This window comes from Salmo salar, chromosome ssa04 (genome assembly GCF_905237065.1).
Source record: "Salmo salar chromosome ssa04, Ssal_v3.1, whole genome shotgun sequence".
NCBI classification, from domain to species: Eukaryota; Metazoa; Chordata; class Actinopteri; order Salmoniformes; family Salmonidae; genus Salmo; species Salmo salar.
In genome coordinates, this window is record NC_059445.1 from 19,098,359 (window position 1) to 19,120,230 (window position 21,872).

Below are 21,872 nucleotides of genomic sequence, written 5' to 3' on the forward strand. Positions count from 1 at the left end.
AGTTTGGCGGGTCATGTTTCAGAGGACGCATGACTCGACCTTCAACTCCCAAACCCGTTGGGGAGTTGCAGCGATGACACAAGATCCAAATTGTGCATTTATGTTTAGTGTGTCCACCAGATCAGAGGCAGTAGGGATGACCAGGGATGTTCTCTTGATAAGTGCATGAGGACCATTTTCCTGTCCTGCTAAGCATTCAAAATGTAACAAGTACTTTTGGGTGTCAGAGAAAATGTATGGAGTAAAAAGTACATTATTTTCTTTAGGAATGTAGTGAAGTAAATGTTGTCAAAAATATAAATAGTTAAAACTACTTCAAATACTTTAAAGTATTTTTACTTAAGTACTTTACACCACTGACTGGTGATTTATAGTGAGATAAGGATAGTGCTTTAATTCATGTTTACTTGACTTGAAGTAGTGAAGTTGTGTGTAATGTTGAACCTTTTCCAAAGTATTCTAAAATTCATTGTGTCAAAGCGAGGGTACCAGATTTACAGAAATGTTTTATTATTCTTGTCACTCAGTTTTTTTGGGGGGCTGTATCATTTGTTTCCCTTATCTCAGTCAAATTAAAACATTATACCTAATTCTTGAATTAACACATATGGTAAAAATGTATAAATAATAAACTCCAATGGCTCCATATTGTTAAGTAATTGAATAAAAGGGTTAGAGATGTGTTTGACTGTGGTTAACATTTTATAATATCATGTCATGTTTCTGTGTGTACAGCAAAGAGTTTCTTATATAAACCTTTATGCTTTTCTGTTCAATTTGTGTTTACAGTCTGCTGTCCATGACAGCCTGCTGACATTCGGTGTTACTGGTAGGAGAGACTGGACCTCTGAAGCGGCTGGTCACAAACCCTGGCCCTTGGTCAGAACCAGTCACTCTTCCTTCCCGGGTCAGAACCAGGACCGCACCACGAGGGACAGCACAGGGATGGAGCAGGGCCTGGGGCTAATAGAGATAGACAATCCTGTTCCTTTGACACAAACATCACAATATCCATGATCAGGATAGGTGTTCACCACCTTCTCCAAACTGTTGCCACAAAGTTAGAAGCAAGGAATCGTCTAGAATGTCATTGTATGCTGTAGCGTTAACATTTCCCTACACTGGAACTAAGGGGCCTAGCCCAAACCATGAAAACAGCCCCAGACCATCCTCCTCCACCAAACTTTAGAGTTGGCACTATGCATTGGGACAGGTAGCGTTCTCCTGGCATTCCCCAAACCCAGATTAGTCTGTCGGACTGCCAGATGGTGAAGCGTGATTCATCACTCGAGAGAATGCGTTTCCACTGCTCCAGAGTTCAATGGCGGCGAGCTTTACACCACTCCAGCCAACACTTGGCATTGCGCACTGTGATCTTAGGCTTGTCTGCGGCTGCTCGGCCATGGAAACCCATTTCATGATGCTCCCGACGAACAGTTCTTGCAACCGAGGACAGACGATTGTTACGTGCTTCAGCACTCGGCGGTCCCGTTCTGTGAGCTTGTGTGGCCTACCACTTCACGGCTGAGCCGTTGTTGCCCCTAGACGTTTCCACTTCACAATAACAGCATTTACAGTTGACTGGGACAGCTCGAGCAGGGCACAAATTTGACAAATTGACTTGTTGGAAAGTTGGCATCTTATGACGGTGCCACGTTGAAAGTCACTGTGCTCTTCAGCAAGGCCATTCTACTGCCAGTGGTTCTCTGTGGAGATTGCATGGCTGTGTGCTCAATTTTATACACCTGTCAGCAACGGGTGTGGCGGAAATAGCCAAATCTAATAATTTGAAGGGTTGTCAACATATTTTTGTATATAAATCAAATCAAATGTTATTTGTCACATGCGCCGAATACAACTAACCGTGAAATGCTTACTTACAAGCCCTTAACCAACAATGCAGTTCAAGAAATAGAGTTAAGAAAATATTTACTAAATAAACTAAAGTAAAAAATAAAATAAAAAGTAACAATAATGAGGCTATATACAGGGGGTACCGGTACCGAGTCAATGTGCGGGGGTACAGGTTAGTCGAGGTAATTTGTACATGTAGATAGTGGTAAAGTGACTATGCATAGATAATAAACAGCGAGTAGCAGCAGTGTAAAAACAAAAAGGGGGGGGGTCAATGTAAATAGTCCAGGTGGCCATTTGATTAATTGTTCAGCGGTCTTATGACTTGGGGGTAGAAGCTGTTAAGGAGCCTTATATAGTGTATATACTGAACAAAAATAGAAACACAACATGCAACAATTTCAACGATTTTACTGAGTTACAGTTCATAATGAAATCAATCAATTGAAATAAATAAATTAGGCCCTAATCTATGGATTTCACATGACTGGGCAGGGGTGCAGCCATGACTGGGGAGCCAGGCCCAGTCAATCAGAATGAGATTTTACAAAAAAAAAAGGGCTTTATTACAGACAGAAATACTCCTCAATTTCATCAGCTGTCCGGGTGGCTGGTCTCAGACGATCCCGCAGGTGAAGAAGCCGGATGTGGAGGTCCTGGGCTGGCGTGGTTACACGTGGTCTGCGGTTGTGAGGCCGGTTAGACGTACTGACATATTCTCTAAAATGACATTGGACGCGGCTTATGGTAGAGAAATTAACATTAAGTTCTCTGGCAACAGCTCTGGTGGACATTCCTGCAGTCAGCATGCCAATTGCACGCTCCCTCAAAACTTGAGACATCTGTGGCATTGTGTTGTGTGACAAAACTGCACATTTTAGAGTGGCCTTTTATTGTCCCCAGCTACAGCACCCAATGTCACAGGAAGGCCAAAAAGTTAATCAAGGACAACAATCACCTGATCCATTGCCTGTTCACCCCGCTATCATCTAGAAGGCGAGGTCAGTACAGGTGCATCAAAGCTGGGACCCGAAAGAGTGAAAAACAGCTTCTATTTCAAGGCCATCAGACTGTTAAACAGCCATCACTAACATAGAGAGGCTGCTGCCAACATACAGACACAAATCTCTGTCCACTTAAATAAATGGACTTAATAAAGGAATCACTAGTCACTTTAAATAATGCCACTTTAACAATGTTTACATATCCTTCATTACTCATCTCATATGTATATACACTGTATTCTATACCATCTACTGCATCTTGCCTATGCCGCACGCCATCGCTCATCCATATATTTATATGTACAAATTCTATTCATCCCTTTACATTGTGTGTATAAGGTAGTTGTTGTGAATCTGTTATATTACTGCATAGTCAGAACTAGAAGCTCCAAGCATTTCGCTACACTCGCATTAACATCTGCTAACCATGTGTATGTGACCAATAAAATTTGATTTGAGCGAAAGGTGCACTTGTTGTGATCATGCTGTTTAATCAGCTTCTTGATATGTCACACCTGCCTGGTGGATGGATTATTTTGGGAAAGAATAAATGCTCACTAACAAGGACATAAATACATTTGTAAACAACATTTGAGATAAATACTGTTTGAGCTTATGCAACATTTCTGGAACATTTTATTTCAGCTCATGAAAACTGTGACCAACACATGTTGCGTTTATATTTTTGTTCAGTGTAAATTCATATTCCCATTAAACTGAGATTAATTAAATTGTCATGGTGATGCAGTTTGGACGTTTGGTATAACGTGACAAATTATCATACATGATTGACAGTGATGGCCTATTTTGAAATGAGGTAGCCTATTCCTAACTTGGTGTTCATGGGGATTTAAAAATGTAAAGAATAGATTGTGATCGCAGGGGCGGAAATCCCGGGGGGGACGGGGGGGGACACGACCCCCCCATCCTGGGAAAAATATGATTTGTCCCCCCCAATATATCACTGAAACATAACTATGTAATTTAAATAATATTAATAATACGCAATGAAAGCAATTGTGCTGATTATAGACACTTAATAGCGCGTTTTTAAGTTTCAAAAGATTGCGACCCACCCTTTGCCTCACAATGGTTTGATCCACTGCCAGTTCCTTAGCTTGCTAGGTAACAGAGAGGTCGTATCTACTGTCTGAAAGGCACTCAATGCACGTAACTGACGTGAGGTTAATCCAGTCAATCGCGCACACACACTAGCTGAATATGCAGAGCTAGCGCGCAAATATTAACTATTAAGCTAGCTAGTACCTATTCCATTTATGTGGCGTCGTCAAAGATGGAATCAGCATGCAGATGATGTAAGTCAGTGCTTCAAAATCCCTGTGATAAGGTTAGCGATAAACTGAAATCCAAACTGAACAGAACTACACTCTCTTCTACCATTGTCTTAAATATATTTAATGGTCTCGTTGCAAAAGCTAAATTGGCGCAAGGGAACTTTTATTTATTTATTTTATTTCACCTTTATTTAACCCAGGTAGCAAAGATTGTAGCAAACACCACTGAAACTGAATTGGTGCTCGCTAGCTTTGCAAATTCAGCTATTGTTGGAAGCCAGCCAATATGAAACAAACTATTAAAATTACAAAAGGTTGCAGCATATGTTGTGTAAATGGTGAACTCATACAGCTGTCAACTCTTGTCATTTTAATCCGTTTCACATTTGCTAGCTACCTTTTAGATCGAAGCCCAAATAGAATGATTGAAGATGATAGAAGCCCATCTCCTACTGTAAATAACCTACACACTGTGTGTGTAGCCAGCCAGCCAGCCAGGTAGAAAAATGGCAGAAAAATAAAAGACGGACATCAGAGTATTTTTCAATACACCAAAACGCATAGTAAGAACCCTAGTAGCCTAATATCTCAAAGACTAGTTGATAAAATGTTCATAAGAAAGAAATTAAATTCTAATGGAAATGTTTCACAATGATGTCATTAGGCAGAGCAGGCAACAGATGGCACACAGACAGCAGAGTTGGGGACAGATATGCAGGTACAGACTGGCAGAGACAGGGAGTCTCAGGTAAGTTTGTTGAGTCTTTGTTTGGCAACATTATGAAAGGTTCTCAATTTTTTTGACTTGTAAAATAGGAACATAATTGGAAAATGCCATGGATACCCCCACTCAACTTAAACTGGTGACTGAACTAAGATTTGTTAAAGGCAATGGTATTGCTGTTGTGATTAGTTGTGTAGTTTTGGGTACCGTTAGTTAGGAGTACGGCAAACACCTTATTTCTTTGGTTCCTCAATATACATTTACCATATTACAATGTAGGCTATGTGTTACAGCACTACTTTTGCTGTCCCCCTCAGGAATTGCTCTTGAGAAAATTTCATGTAATTGTCCCCTCCAAAGTTGATATCAGATTTTCGCCCCTGTGTGATCGTAAATTCTATCTGGAATGCCAAATTCAAAGGGTTTCGCTCTCTGAGCGTACACTCGACGCTCTGGCCGAGGAGTAGGGTTGATCCGAGCGTTCTGACTTCGACGGCAGTCATGCACCCAAGCTAACTGGCTGAAATTGTCTAGCTTGCTAACTACTTCCCGACACAAATGAGAGAACACATCACTCTGACCATTTTACTCGTCCTAGCAGAGCTGGTTATGCTGTGTTCTTTTATCCTGAGCGTTGGTGACTGTAACTCTGCTACTGGCAACAATTTTATTACGCTTTTTTTGCCGACGTTTACTGACACCGGCCATATTCAACAGGTGTTGAGCGTTCGTAAATTCATCAGTTATTCTGCGCTCTGACACACTCAGAGGAGAATGCTCCGAAATCGAAGTCGATAGCCAGAGTGAATTTACGAACGTATCCATAGTGTGGGCATAGGCAGACGTTGCAATTGAAGGATGCATTTCACGCTGTTCAATTGGCTACATCTGTCGGTACAAACGTTGATTGAAGAATATTTTTTTTGTTGCTCTCCGCCACCTAAAAAAAATGTGCACAACAGCACTACTTGTAACCTTAACGTTTGTTCAACTGACTCTCGTATTTGTTGATTTAATCGGACTTTATTCATATAATGAGTAGTCCAGGAATGACACGAGAAAGTAGCAACTCTCCAGATCACAATGACACTCCATAAGCAGTACCGTATTTCAAAGAACAGCGCGCATACCTTTTAAATTTAACCACACCATTTGAGCTATAACGTCAACCAATAAGATCCTTTCTCTTTCGTGTAAACGGAAGTGACCAAAAAGTATTTCCACGTTAGCATTGTTATTTAGACGTGTATTAACACCATGAAACTCAAAATATAAGTCCTTTAACTGCATAGCGTCACATACTTACCTAATGTAGTTTTAAATTCGTGTTGGTGCCAGGACTTGGTTAATATATATTATATAGGTAACGCTAACTAGGTAGCTGATCGCGTTAGCTAACAATGGCTAACTGTAACGGTATGGTTTTTCACACTCAAATTGCCTCCATTATGGAGGTGCTAGCGAATGCAGCCGTGGCAGAGATCTGTAAACTCGTAGACGACGACTATGCAGTGTTTCGTTTGGAAATGTCTCAAAGCCAGAAAGAAAACAGGACATTGCGGAGGAAGCTACAGCTAGTGGAAATGAAGGTGTCACGTGAGCGCGCAGAGGGGACAATGCGAGAGCGCGCCCTCGCCAGTCGCCCCAGTAGTGTCAAGATCCTCGACCGATACAGAGGAATGGCAAGAGGTATATTTTTCAGAAGGCTGTCGCCGTTCATAAAGTTAATTCCTTATAGCCCCGTTTCCCCCCTGAACATTCAGGTGTATAACAGAATTGGGTCTTGGTCAGTTTCTGGATGGTATGCAATAATTCAAATTCCCTGATTACGATCTATCTAGCGCAAATATTCAATATCATATAATAAACAAATGCGCACGACTTTTGGTTGCTGAATAAAAGCAGGTCACCTTGCCAGAAGATACCGACCCTACCGTTACCATTGTTTACAATGAGCAGCACTGGGGCTCCAATCATGGTTAGTAAGTGTAAATCAAATTTTATTCAACACGCTGGCTTGTAGAGACTATTGTTTATTTTGGGGGGGGCTCCAATCAGTAGCCACAGCAAAAAGTATGTGGACACCCCTTCAAATTAGTAGATTTGGCTATTTCAGCCACACAAGCTCACAGAATGGGACCAGCGAGTGCTGAAACGAGTAAAAAAAAATCAGTCCTCGGTAGCGGGCAGTAGCAGGCAGTTTGGAACTGGGAAGTGAGGAGTCTGGAGCAGTGGAAACCGTTCTCTGGAGTGATGAATCACACTTCACAATCTGGCAGTCCAACAGACAAATCTGGGTTTGGCGGGTGCCAGGAGAATGCTACCTGCCAAATGCAGAGTGCCCACTGTAAAGTTTGGTGGAGGAGTAATAATGGTCTGGGGCTGTTTTTCATGGTTTGGGCTAGACCCCTTAGTTCCAGTGTAGGGAAATGTTAATGCTACAGCATACAATGACATTCTAGATGATTCTGCTCTTCTGACTTTGTGGCAACAGTTTGGGGAAGGCCCTTAACTGTTTCAGCATGACAATGCCCCCGTGCACAACTCAAGGTTCATACAGAAATGGTTTGCCGAAATCAGTATGGAAGAACTTGACTGGCCTTCACAAAGCCCTGACCTCAACCCCATCGAACACCTTTGGGATGAATTGGAACGCTGACTACGAGCCAGGTCTACTCTCCCAACCTCACTAATGCTCTTGTGGCTGAATGGAAGCAAGTCTCCACCGCAAGGTTCCAACATCTAGTGGAAAGCCTTCCCAGAAGAGTGGAGGCTGTTATGGCAGCAAAGTGGGACCAACTCCATATTAATGGCAATGCATTTGGAATGAGATGTTCGACGAGCCATGTAGTGTATCACAGCCATTTTGGAATGGCAGTGTCAGCCAACGTGACATGCAATTCCATAATTCCATAATGGCTGCTGTGGCTACTGCTAGCTAGCATGAGGATGAAAATGGCAGTTTTCCGGGAAAACTAGCAGTATTTCAATCTTCTCGATGGAGCAGTGTGGATAAAGGTCAAATCTGGAGTACAGTGGCGTTGTACCGACCCATATCTCACGCTGGTTCCATGGTGTCTTAATGTAACCATGAAAAGATGCAGTAGTCTCTACAAGCCAGAATGTTGAATACAATTATATTTACACTTTACCGGTTGTTCATGCTGTTGGTCCTTTGGGAGGTGGAGATGGGGTATCCACAGGAAAGGGTTGTTAACCCGACTGCGGTGCCGGTAGGTTCTGACGCTTGTATTTTCAATCTCTTGACATGTACGTTGACCGAAGCACGTTTCTTCGTAGTCAGCTGGAAGCGTTTGCCGTTCGGTTATCCTCGGCCATATTGTGCTAGTGTTTGTCAAGTGCGAATTGCATTTCTTTAATACAAACCAATATACAGACCAGCCTACTAAAGGTAGGGTTGATAACGCTTCCCTGTGATATTTTGTATCAGATTACCTCCGACATAGGGACAAAATTGGTGGACAGCAAGTAAAGTAAGTTGAAATGATGTTTGTTCAACATTCTGACTTGTAAATGGGACTGTTCAGGAATGCTGAGCCTACATGATAGAGACGAGTGTGTAAGTATTTCACTCTCAGATTCTAAAAGAGGCTATTGTAACCAGAGCCATATATTTGGATTGTCATACACTTAAAATGTTCTATTGAGCAGGACTTTCATACAAGCCTTAAAATGAGAACTCCCCCATGTTCTGCAACCAAATTGCACTCTTTGCTCTCATGCGGCAGTGTTTGCAAAGACAGAAAAGGGTCTATACCGTTGAGCAGACAGTAGCCAACATAACCTCTTTTACCCCCAATCACTTTCTCAGGTGAAGGACATCTCACTGAAGGCCACAGGAGCTTTGTGAAGCCAATGAAGAATAATTCCTGGAGAGATGACCAATCAATTACTGTTGATGAGGGGAGTGGAACCTCAACCCAGCATGTTATCGTGATAGAGGTTAGTGTCATAGTATTACATCAAAATTAGTTACTTTGTAAATCAAATGTGGCCAGTTTATTTCAGAAAGGCTCCCCTCAGCTATTCACTTGCCTACATGTACATCTGCCATAGGGGAGCTTGTGAGACTTTCCCTACGACATTGTTATCCAATTCTACTCATGTACCGGTAATAACTACCTCTCTTTTTTGTGTCAGTCTGCAGATGCAGAAGCTGTAGATCCTGGGGTCAAGATGGAGAGGTCTGAAGGAGATGAAGACCCACAGCACAGCAGAGACATCCAGACTGGAGCACCCTCTGTAGCCACAGAGGACCCCATCACCGCCCCAGTGCAGCCCAGGACCCGAAGCAGCATCACTGAGGTCAGTGGAACGCCGAACGTCGTCCTCAAGTCAAAGACAGACACCGAGACTTTAACACACAGGCTCTTACACACAGGATCTGACCACCGATCAGACCCAGAGAGACTGGGCTGTCCTTCTGCTCCCGGTTCAGAGTACTTACTGGTATTTCACCAGAGCCAAAGAACGGTTCATTCCCGTGGAGATGGAGATGGTGACACGTTAGACACGGGTGGTGATGATCCGTCTTGTTCTTACACTACAGAGATGGACCCTGGCAACATATCCTTGGGTTTAGAGACACAGACTGATTTGTCTAGAGGGAACTGGAACCAGTACAGTAGTAGTGTATACTCTGAAGGGTGCCTAGATAAGAAAGGGGAGGTTATAATCGTAGATGAGGTAACTGTGAAAGTGGAGGGTGACGCTTCTTCCACATGGAATGCAGAAAGTCATCTAGGAGACGGACACTCACAGGGCAGAGATTTCTTAGACTACAGGGAAAGCTTAGAGACAAATACAAACGTTGTGACCCACTCTCCAATACACGCGTTCAGGGATTGTGACCCAGTGTCCACGTCGATGGAGCCTTCAGATTCACACAGCGGTGTCCTTTTCGATCAGGTATTGAACTCAAACGACAGGGCTAGAGCCCAGACTCAGGGAGGGGGAGCCACATCAGGCAATAGTAAAGAGAAACGGTTCCTCTGCATGTTCTGTAACAAAGGCTTCAGCTGCCCCCAGAAAGTGGAGATCCACCAGAGGGTCCACACAGGGGTGAAACCCTTCAGCTGTACCCAGTGTCACATGCGCTTTGCCCAGGCTCGTGACCTGAAAAGGCACCAGAGGGTCCACACAGGTGAGAAACCCTACAGCTGTCCCCAGTGTGAGAAGAGGTTCTCCCGCCAGGACCATCTGAAGATGCACCTTAAGGTCCACACGGGAGAGAGGCCGTTCTCCTGTACGCACTGTGGGAAGACGTTTTCAGAGAGGAGCTACCTCAGGATACACCAGCAAAAAAAACATTCCACTCTACAACATAAAAAGTAACCATTCCACTCGACAGCTTAGATCGAATCCTGCATTAAATACAAATATTAATTTTCATATTTGTCAGCAGAATAGATCCGTAGATGCGTTTGGAATAACAAGAGGAACCAATATCAGTGTTGCATATTCCTGGGTAAAATATTGCATCCAGACATTGTGTGATATATAAGCCTACAAAGTCTGATACATATTGTGTTTGTACTGTGTGCCTATTTAATTACTTGCATTCAACTACTATTTCATGAGAAATGAATGGAATTTATCAAGTTTATGCAGATTGTTAGTTGAGATGTGTATGTGGTTTTCATATGGTGTATTTAAAACTTCTTTTATGTTCAATAAACACAAAATGGGACTTTTCATTCTAAGACTTTCACTTAGACTCTCTCTTTAGTGTACATAACATCTGATCTCGCCCTATTCTGCATACACACAATATTATAACCAATATACACTTACATAATATACCCCAACACCTACTGTACACGTCAACATAGTTTAGTCAGGTTTGTCTGATGACTTTCAATAGCAGACTTATTTTTACCCACATCATATTTATGTCCCATGATGGGTTTAAAAAAAGTGTCATTCTGTAACTACAGTATAGAACTCAAATTTAGTGGGAAACATAAGCAACAATTTAACTCTCAAAATGCGTTTCAGCCAATTAAAATGTTTGATTTACTTGCAGGTGACAAAACGCTAAATTGTAGCTGGTCTCATCAGATTATATCCTGGAACAAGTTCTGCATCAGCCAATTAAAATCGTCGACATAGTTGGATGTGTCCTTAACAGGGGCGGTTCTGGGGGGGGGGGGGCAGTGCCCCTGTGACAACAATTTTGGACCCCCTTGTGGCCCCCCTAAATGTGGAGTATGAAATCATTTTTACATAACACATTTTTGCTGTCATTCTTTTTTTACATCCGTTATTAGACAGTGGCAACGCGGAACACTAATGATTATGAACATGGTCTTTTGCCTGCTAATGCCTGCAATGCAGTGAAGAAAATGATATGACAACAATAACGTCCAATGTAACTGGCCCCTTTAACAGTACAACTGGCCCCAGCTTGGCCCCCCCCAGTTGAAATGGTCTGTAACGGCCACTGGTCCTTAACATACCTCAGTCCAACTGCACGTTCTGATCATCAAAGCAACTATCACGTGTATTTGACTGACGGGTCAAATCGCTCTCTGTGTAAATTGCCTAGTCTGTGTAACTGACGCCGATTGTGGCAAGGCTTCAAATCTCAAATGTGTCCCCCCTCCTTTTAAATGTAGATTTACATGAATTGTGTTAGTGTGTTGAAAAGGGACACAGCCAACAGCTTGAAAATGAAGAGCTACCTCTTAAGCGTCGCACACAAACACACTGCTATTTGTGCGTCTAACTTTCTTACGGCGTGTTTGTAATCTGGAGTACGCTCTGGGCGTTCATAAATTCAGAGTGTTGTCGGATTGTTCGTTTGTAAATTCAAGAGTGTTTCGCTTGCGGCGTGTTCAGAGCGCATACTGGACACTCTGGCGGTGGAGTAGGGTTGATCCAAGCGTTCTGACCTCATAACGGCAGTCAAGCACCCAAGCTAACCTTCATTTAACTAGGTCAGTCGGTTAAGAACAAATTCTTATTTTACAATGAAGGCCTACACCGGCCAAACCTTCCCCTAACCCAGACTACACTGGGCCAATTGTGTGCGCCCTATGGGACTCCCAATCACGGCCAGTTGTGATACCGCCCGGGATCAGACCAGGGTCTGTAGTGACGCCTCTAGCACTGAGATGCAGTGCCTTAGACCGCTGCGCCACTCGGGAGCCCGAAAATAAGAGAACACCTCACTCTGACCATTTTACTCGCCCTAGCATAGCTAGTTAGGCTGTTTTCATGTTATCCAGAGCAGTTACTCTGCTGCTGGCAACAATTGAATTACGCTTTTTCGCTGAGGTTTACTGACACTGGCCATATTCAAGGGGTGTTGAGCTTTTGTAAATTCATCAGTTATTCTGCGCTCTGGCACACTCAGAGGAGAGTGCCCCGAAATTGGAGTAGATAGCCAGAGCGAATTTACGAACGCACCCTTAGTCCTGAATGAATTGTGAATAATGATGAGTAAGAAAGTTACAGATGTATAAATATCATACCCCCAAGACATGCTAACCTCTCACCATTACAATAACAGGGGAGGTGAGCATTTTGGGGGGGTATGATATTTGCGTCTAACTTTCTCACTCACCATTCTTCAGGATTCATTCAGGATTATCCGGAATCATGGTAGCATCCACATGAATGTAGAATTGTTTAGAACCATATTCTATTTTTCTTTACAATAAAAGTGACAAAAAAAAAAACGTATTTCACCTTTATTTAACCAGGTAGGCTAGTTGAGAACAAGTTCTCTTTTGCAACTGCGACCAGCCCAAGATAAAGCATAGCAATTCGACACATACAACAACACAGAGTTACACATGGAATAAACAAAACACAGTCAATAATACAGTAGAACAAAAGAAAACAAAAAGTCTATATACAGTGAGTGCAAATGAGGTAAGTTAAGAAAATAAATAGGCCATGGTGGCAAAGTAATTACAATATAGCAATTAAACACTGGAATGGTAGATGTGCAGAAGATGAATGTGCAAGTACAGATACTGGGGTGCAAAGGAGCAAGATGACACAATAAATTATTTACCATTCATTTCTTTTGGGCACAAAATTATCTGAAACAACCAAAATAAACAGCAAATGCATCCAACAAGCTTTTAGAGTCACAAGCTTGACGTAATCATTGCGTGCTAGGAATATGGGACCAAATACTAAACTTTTGAATTCTTTAATACACATATAAGTGAACTTGTCCCAATACTTTTGGCCCCCTAAAATGAGTGGACTATGTACAAAAGGTGCTTTCATTTCTAAATGGTTCACCCTATGGGTGACAATAACCTTAAATAAAATCTGACAGTCTTCACTTTAACCTCAGTCGTGTGGTCAGGTGCCACAAAGGGATACCTCGGAAAATTATAATTGGCTCAGAACAGGGCAGCACGGCTGGCCCTTAAATGTACACAGAGAGCTAAAATTAATAATGTGCATGTATCTCTCAGGCTCAAAGTGGAGGAGAGATTGACTTCATCACTACTTGTTTTTGTAAGAAGTGTTGACATGCTGAATGCACCAAGGTGTCTGTTTAAACTACTAGCGCACAGCTCGGACACCCATGCATACCCCACAAGACATGCCACCAGAGGTCTCTTCACAGTCCCCAGGTCAAGAACAGACTATGGGAGGCACACAGTACTACATAGAGCCATGGCTACATGGATCTCTATTCCACATCAGGTAAATGATGCAAGCAGTAGAATCAGATTTAGAAAGCAGATAAAAATACACCTTATGGAACAGCGGGGACTGTGAATAGACACACACACACATACATGGATGTTGTACTGTAAATATGTGATAGTGGAGTAGTGGCCTGAGGGAACACACTAAATGTATTGGGTAAAGTGTTATGAAATATAATATCATGTAATATTTAAAATTGTATATATCTGCCTTAATGTTGCTGGACTCCAGGAAGAGTAGCTGCTGCCTTGGCGGGAACTAATGGAGATCCATAATAAACCCCAGGAAGCTGAGTTACTGCCTTGGCAAGAACTAATGGGGATCCATAATAAACCCCAGGAAGGTGAGTTACTGCCTTGGCAAGAACTAATGGGGATCCATAATAAACCCCAGGAAGATGAGTTACTGCCTTGGCAAGAACTAATGGGGATCCATAATAAACCCCAGGAAGATGAGTTGCTGCCTTGGCAAGAACTAACAGGGATCCATAATAAATACAAATACAAATAGTCATTGTATCATTTCAAATCCAAAGTGTTGGAGTACAGAGCCAAAACAACAAAAATGGTCCCCAATATGTTTGGAGCTCACTGACCTTCAGGGAAGTGTCTGACGCACTCCCAGCTCCCCCGTCCCGATCCCTCCACTCTCGCCAATTACCACCATTGGAACTTAACTATAATGGAAAACAAGGAATAATAATGACTTGACCTCCTAATTTGTCCAGAACCCTTATTCATTTTACAGCAGGTTTGCAAGTCCCAAAAATAAATACAATTACATTGTAGTATAGATAAATCCTTCCTTCCCTCTTTTCCAAGCCAAGCTTGTCCCTCTCCACCTTCCCCTCCCAGTTTTCCTCCCCCCTTCTGGAAGGTTCTCCCATCTCCACAGAGGAGCGCTGGAGTTCTATCAGAGTGACCATCAGGTTCTTGGTCACCTCCCCGACCAAGGCCCTTCTCCCCCGATTGCTCAGTTTGGCCGAGGCGGCCAGCTCTAGGAAGAGTCTTGGTGATTTCATACTTTTTCCATTTAAGAATGATGGAGGTCACTGTGTTCTTGGGGACCTTCAATGCTGCAGAAATGTTATGGTACCCTTCCCTAGATCTGTGCCTCGACACAATCCTGTCTCAGAGCTCTACGGACAATTCCTTCGACTTCATGGCTTGGTTGTTGCTCTGACATGCACTGTCAACTGTGGGACCTTATATATACTATATAGACAGGTGTGTGCCTTTCCAAATCATGTCCAATCAATTGAATTTACCACAGGTGGACTCCAATCAAGTTGTAGAAACATCTCAAGGATGATCAATGGAAACAGGATGCACCTGATCTCAAGTTCGAGTCTCATAGCAAAGGGTCTGAATACTTATGTAAATAAGGTATTTCAGTTTTTTATTTTTAATAAATGTGCAAAAAATTCTAAAAACCTGTTTTTGTTTTGTCATCATGGGGTGTTGTGTGTAAATTGAAGAGGATTGTTTTTTATTTAATCCATTTTAGAATAAGGCTGTAACTTTAACAAAATGTGGAAAAAGTCTAGGGGTCTAAATACTTTCCAAAGGCACTGTATATACAAAAGTATGTGAAAACCCCTTCAAAACTATTTCAGCCACACCCGTTGCTAACAGGTGTATGAAATCGAGCACACAGCCATGCAATCTCTATAGACAAACATTGGCTGTAGGATGGCCTTACTGAAGAGCTCAATGACTTTCAATGTGGCACCGTCATAGGATACCACCTTTCCAACAAGTCAGTTCGTCAAATTTCTGCCCTGCTAGAGCTGCCCCGGTCAACTGGAAGTGCTGTTATTGTGAAGTGGAAACATCTAGGAGCAAGAACAGCTCAGATGCGAAGTGGTAGGCCACACAGGTTCACAGAACGGGACCGCCGAGTGCTGAAGTGCGTAAAAATCGCCTGTCCTTGGTTGCAACACTCACTTCAGAGTTCCAAACAGCCTCTGGAAGCAACGTTAGCACAAGAACTGTTCGTCGGGAGCTTCATGAAATGTTTTTCCATGGCCGAGCAGCCGCAGACAAGCCTAAGATCACCATGCGCAATGCCAGGCGTAGGCTGGAGTGGTGTAAAGCTCGCTGCCTTTGGACTCTGGAGCAGTGGAATTGGGTTCTCTGGAGGGATGAATCACGCTTCACCATCTGGCAGTCCGACGGACGAATCTGGGTTTGGTGGATGCCAGGAGAATGCTACCTGCCCGAATACATAGTGCCAACTGTAAAGTTTGGTGGAGGAGGAATAATGGTCTGGGGCTGTTTTTCATGATTCTGGCTAGGCCCAGCAAACAATAATATTCTAATTGTATTTTAATTTAACCTTTATTTAACTAGGCAAGTCAGTTAAGAACAAAATCCTATTTACAATGAAGGCCTACCCCGGCCAAACCCAGACGACACTGGACCAATTGTGCGCCGCCCTATGGGACTCCCAATCCCGACCGGATATGACACAGCCTGGATTCGAACCAGGGACTGTAGTGATACCTCTTGCACTGAGATGCAGTGCCTTAGACCACTGTGCCACTCAGGAGCCCATTCTAAAAGATTCTGTGCTTCCAACTTTGTGGCAACAGTTTGGGGAAGGCCCTTTCCTGTTTCATCATGACAATGCCTCTGTGCACAAAGCGAGGTACAGAAATGGTTTGTCAATATCGGTGTGTAAGAACTTGGCTGGCCTGCACAGAACCCTGACCTCAACCCCATCGAACACCTTTGGGATGAATTGGAACGCTGACTGCGAGCCAGGCCTAATCGCCAAACATCAGTGCCCGACCTCCCTAATGCTCTTGTGGCTGAATGGAAGGAAGCAAGTCCCCGCAGCAATGTTCCAACATCTAGTGGAAAGCCTTCCCAGAAGAGTGGAGGCTGTTATAACAGCAAAGGGGGGACCAATTCCATATCATTGCCCATGATTTTGGAATAAGATGTTCGACGAGCAGGTGTCCACATTTGGTCATGTAGTGTACATGTGAATCTGAAATGGAATGAGGTCGACCTGACTGCGATGCAAGTGCTGGCTGAGGCTGCTGAGCACCACACTGAAATTAGTGCGGGAGGGGCACAAATAGACAGCACGGAGGCGGCATAGTGCGTCCAAATGACTGATTGTTTATAAATAAATTATTGAGGGGGACGAATCGACCCATTCTGAATATTGTGGGTGACATATCCCTCGTGCCAATTTCTCCTATGTTCTAAACACTTCTACATTAATGTCGATTATTTACATATTAGGGTACCTGAGGTTGGATTAGAAACGTTGTTTGAAATGTTTGGACAAAGTTTACAGGTAACTTTTTAGATTCATGTTGGAAGAGGTGTATTTCTGAATCAAATAAATGGACATTTTTTGGAATATAAAGAAGGACTTTATCGAACAAAACGACCATTCATTGTGTAACTGGGACCTTTGGGATTGCAAAAAGATCTTCAAAGGTAAGCAATTTATTTTATCGCTATTTCTGACTTTCGTGATGCATATGCTTGGTTGGAAAATGTTTTTAATGCTTTTGTATGCGGGGCACTGTCCTCAGATAATCGCATGGTATGCTTTCGCCGTAAAGCCTTTTTGAAATCTGACAAAGCGGCTGGATTAACAAGAAGTTAAGCTTTTAAATGATATAAGACACCTGTATCTTCATGAATGTTTAATATTACGAATTTAGTATTTTTGAATTTCGCGCTCTGCAATTTCACCGAATGTTGTCAAATCGATCCCGGTAACGGGATTCAAGCCGTAAGGGATACCTAAGAGGATTTATTAATGGGTGCATGCTTATTAGTAACTGGAAAAAGCTATTTCATAAATGTGTCAAGTGAGGCATCTGGTTTCTCCTCATTACAGACAACAGACCAGCAAATATTCTTTACATCTTCAAAATAGGACTCCCTACACAACCTCTTGTATGATCTCTCATGCACAATTTCAATTTTGGAACATTGGTTTCTCTAGATATTATGATCACTATATCTGATGGGTTGGATAGTTCTTTCGAGCAGATTTCTGCAGCATTAGTAAAAATGTGATCAATACACGTGGATGATTTATTTCCTGTGCTGTTTGTATGTAGGTTGAATGATTACCTGAACCAGATTGCAAGCACTGGTTACAGTTTGAAGATTTTTCGTGAGTGGACAGCTTGATGAAAACCAGTCAATATTTAGGTCACTCAGAAAACATACCTCTCTGTTAATATTACATACAGCATTGAGCATTTCACACATTATCTAGATACTTACTGTTAGCACTCGGTGGTCTACAGCAACTTCTCTTTGTGCCTCTGTAGCTTTCTCCCTCATCATTATTCCCAATTCATTCATAATTATCCATAATCATGGAAGCATTTATATTAATGTAGCAGTGTTCAGAAACATATTCTATTCTTATTTACAATAAAAGTGACTTCAAATGACACAATACATTATTTACCATTAATTTCTATTGGGCACAACATAATCTGCCTGTCGCATCATAGGAAACATTTGATCTCAAATCCAAAATGCTGGAATAGGCTATAGAACCAAATCAAAAGCTTCACTGTCCAAATAAATAAGGCAGTGTACATCACCACGTCACTGTGTTTAGTCTACAGTCCTTGACCTCAAGCTGTTTGCAGTAAATGGCCCATAAGCTACCTTCAGGTCGTGTGATGATTGAGATGAAATAATAAACATGAACTAAAGTCCACCTGTACTTGATATTCCAGACTGACTGGTCTCTACAAATTGGGTCAGAGTGAATGACCTGTTTACTTTTGTTTAGGAGGGTAATAAACATTAAATCAAAGTTTATTGGTCATGCTTATATTACTAGCTCCTGACAATGCGGTAAAATGTCAAACAGGTACAAAAACAATCAATAAGAGTGAAAGGTCACTGGTTTGAATCCCAGAGACGACTAGATGTAATATCTGTAAATATAATAAACATTTTAAAACTGGAAGAACAACAAGAATTCAACAAATGTCAGAACAAATCCAATTTACAACCCAAACAAACATACCCCTCATTAACCCTTTGTTAACTTGAATTTGAAACAGGCTTGTAAATACTTTTTTTTATAGAGACAGTAAAACTAGGCTAGATAAACCTAGGCTAGATGAATGTGCATCTGATGCACATTCAAATGTCATAAAAAATTCAACACTGCAGAGCTATCCCTGTCCTCTGCTGTGCCCTAATTGTATTACTGTTGATGATATCTGGAAGTGTGCATGTACACCCTGGCCCATCTACTGTTGCTAGCCCCAATTCAGACTTGTGCTCTGATATCTGCTTTACTGATTTCTGCTCTTGTAAAAGCCTGGGTTTTCAGCACATTAACACTAGAAGCTTATTACCTAAAATGTATCAATTGAAAGTGTTGGTTTACAGCTCAAATCCAGATGTGTTGGTCATTACTGAGATGTGGTTAAGAAAGAGTGTTTTGAACACTGATGTTAACCTTTCTGTTTCTACACTTTTTCGGTCAGACAGATCTTTCAAAGGTGGTGGAGTGGCAATCTTTACCAAGGAACACCTTCAGTGCTTGGTTGTCTCCACCAAGTCTGTCACCAAACAATTTGATTTTCTGGTTTTAAGCATTCAACTTTCAAATAGCTCTTTGTTGACTGTTGCTGGGTGTTATCATCCACCATCAGCACCGGCCTGTGCCCTACCTGCCCTAAACTCTTTCCTGGCCCCTTACACTAAGTCTGCATTTTTCCTGCTAGGTGACCTAAACTGGGACATGCTTAATCCACCTGACCAAGTCCTAAAGCAATGGGACTCCCTAAATCTTTCTCAGATTATTACCAATCCCACAAGGAATGACTCCAAACACCCAGAAAAGGCTACTCTCCTTGATGTTATCCTCACAAATAATCCTGAAAGGGATCAGTCTGGTGTTTTCTGTAATGACCTTAGTGATCACTGTTTTACAGCCTGTGTTTGAAATGGCTGCTCAGTGAAATGACCTGTCCTGATTTGTCATTGAACCTTGATAAAAAACTTGAATGAGCAAGCCTTCCTTCATGACCTGGCCTCTGTAAATTGGTTTAGAATCAGCTTGATCCCCTCTGTCGAAGACACTTGGACCTTCTTTTTTGATATTTTCAGTGGTATTGTTAACAAACACGCCCTCATAAAAAAAGAGAATTAAAAACAGGTTCAGCCCCTGGTTTGACCGTGATCTGGCAGAGTTACTCCACCTCAAGAATTCCATTTGGCGAAAGGCTCGGCACACGCATACTCAGGCTGACTGGCTCTCGATCAGGCAAATGAGAAATAAGTGCACTCAGGCTATCCGGAAGGCCAAAGTAAGTTACTTTAAGGAGCAGTTCTCTTTCTGTGGGTCTAACCCCAAGAAGTTGTGGAAAACGGTTAAAGACCTGGAGTAGAAACTCTTCTCCTCACAGCTGCCCATGTCCCTTGATGATGTGGTTGTTATTGCCAATGAGCGCATGGCTGAGCTCTTTAATCACCACTTCATTACATCAGGATTCCTATTTGACTCAGCCATGCCTCCTTGCCCATCCAACATTTCCTCATCTCCCACCCCTTCTAATGCGACTGGCCTTGATGCTCCTCCCTCTTTATCCCCTGTCTCGCTACAAAGTTTCATCCCTGCAGGCGGTCACTGAGTCTGAGGTGCTAAAGGACCTCCTTAAACTTGACCCCCAAAAAACATCTGGGTCAGATGGTTTAGACCCTTTCTTTTTTAAGATTGCAGCCCCTATCATCGCCAAGCCTATCTCTGACCTTTTTTAACCTATCTGTCCTCTCTGGGTAGGTTCCCATTGCTTGGAAGGCAGCCAATGTGCGTCCTTTATTTAAAGGGGGAGATCAAGCTGATCCTAACTGTTATAGGGCAATTTCTATTTTGTCCTGTTTATCAAGTGTTGGGAAAACTTGCCAATGATTAACTGACTGGCTTTCTTGATGTCTATAGTATTCTCTCTGGTATGCAATCTGGTTTCCGCTCAGGTTATGGATGTGTCACTGCAACCTTAAAGGTCCTAAATGATGTCACCATTGGCTTTGATTCTAAGCAATGTTGTGCTGCTATTTTTATTGACTTGGCCAAAGCTTTTGATACGGTAGACCATTCCATTCTTGTGGGATTGTTGGTGTATCTGAGGGGGTCTTTGGCCTGATTTGCTAACAACCTCTCTCAAAGAGTGCAGTGTATAAAGTCAGAACATCTGCTGTCTCAGCCACTGCCCGTTACCAAGGGAGTACCCCAAGGAACAATCCTAGGCCGCACGCGCTTCTCAATTTACATCAACAACTTAGTTCAGGCAGTAGGAAGCTCTCATCCATTGATATGCAGATGATAGTCTTATACTCAGCTGGCCCCTCCCCAGATTTTGTGTTAAACGCTCTACAACAAAGCTTTCTTAGTGTCCAACAAGCTTTCTCTGCCCTTAACCTTGTTCTGAACACCTCCAAAACAAAGGTCATTTGGTTTGGTAAGAAGAATGCCCCTCTCCCCACAGGTGTGATTACTACCTCTCAGGGTTTAGAGCTTGAGGTAGTCACCTCATACAAGTACTTGGGAGTATGGCTGGACGGTACACTGTCCTTCTCTCAGCACATATCAAAGCTGCAGGCTAAAATTAAATCTAGACTTGGTTTCCTATATCGTAATCGCTCCTCTTTCACCCCAGCTGACAAACTAACCCTGATTGTCCCTTGTTGTCTCTACCTTCTTGCCCTTTGTGTTGTTGTCTGTGCCCAATAATGTTTGTACCTATTCTATTCTACTATATTCTTGCTAACACACTGTTCTTCATAAACAAATCTGCTTTGAGCTTGAAAGATACTTGAATTGGAGACTTGACATGTAACGTAATAATCAGTACCGTATTTCAAAAAACAGCGTGCATACACTTTTCATTTAGCCACACCCTTTGAGCTATGACACCACCATTCATATCCTTTCTCTTCAGTGTAAACCGAAGTGTGCCATTCCATCAAGTGATCTTCCCCTGGTCGAGTAATGTGGTTGGCTGACGACACGCTGATGTTGGTTAGAGGTGGTGGAAAGGGAGTCCCTAGAGAAAGCAAGAACAAGATGGTTGTCAGGAGTAGTGCTGTGTTATCATAAGGAGACGTATACTTGGAAAACGGACGAGGAATGGAGGGAAAAAGAGAGGGAGAGGAGGTCTAAGAGAGAGAGTGAAGAAGAGGGTGAGCTTGAGTCGGATAAAAGTGGTGGAAAAAAGGAGATGGTTTGTTAAAGAATGGTAGAAGGTGTAAGCAGAGTGAGCTGAAGACAGGAGGAGAAATGGAAGTG

At 42.5% G+C, this 21,872-nt stretch overlaps 1 protein-coding gene across 2 annotated transcripts in view; it reads left to right on the top strand.

Moving 5' to 3' along the window:
* Nucleotides 1–6,065: 6,065 nt before the first annotated feature.
* Nucleotides 6,066–21,872, top strand: part of LOC106602428 (zinc finger protein 662) — an 81,446-nt gene continuing 65,639 nt past the window's right edge. The window contains exons 1-3 of one of the 2 annotated variants that reach the window (XM_014195064.2): nt 6,066–6,566; nt 8,710–8,840; nt 9,039–10,608. In XM_014195064.2, coding sequence (XP_014050539.1) covers nt 6,278–6,566; nt 8,710–8,840; nt 9,039–10,232 — 1,614 coding nt within the window. In that variant the 5' untranslated portion in view covers nt 6,066–6,277 and the 3' untranslated portion in view covers nt 10,233–10,608. Of the gene's footprint in view, nt 6,567–8,709; nt 8,841–9,038; nt 10,609–21,872 lie in introns of those variants that run through there. The other variant, XM_045717545.1, reaches the window with a different exon arrangement.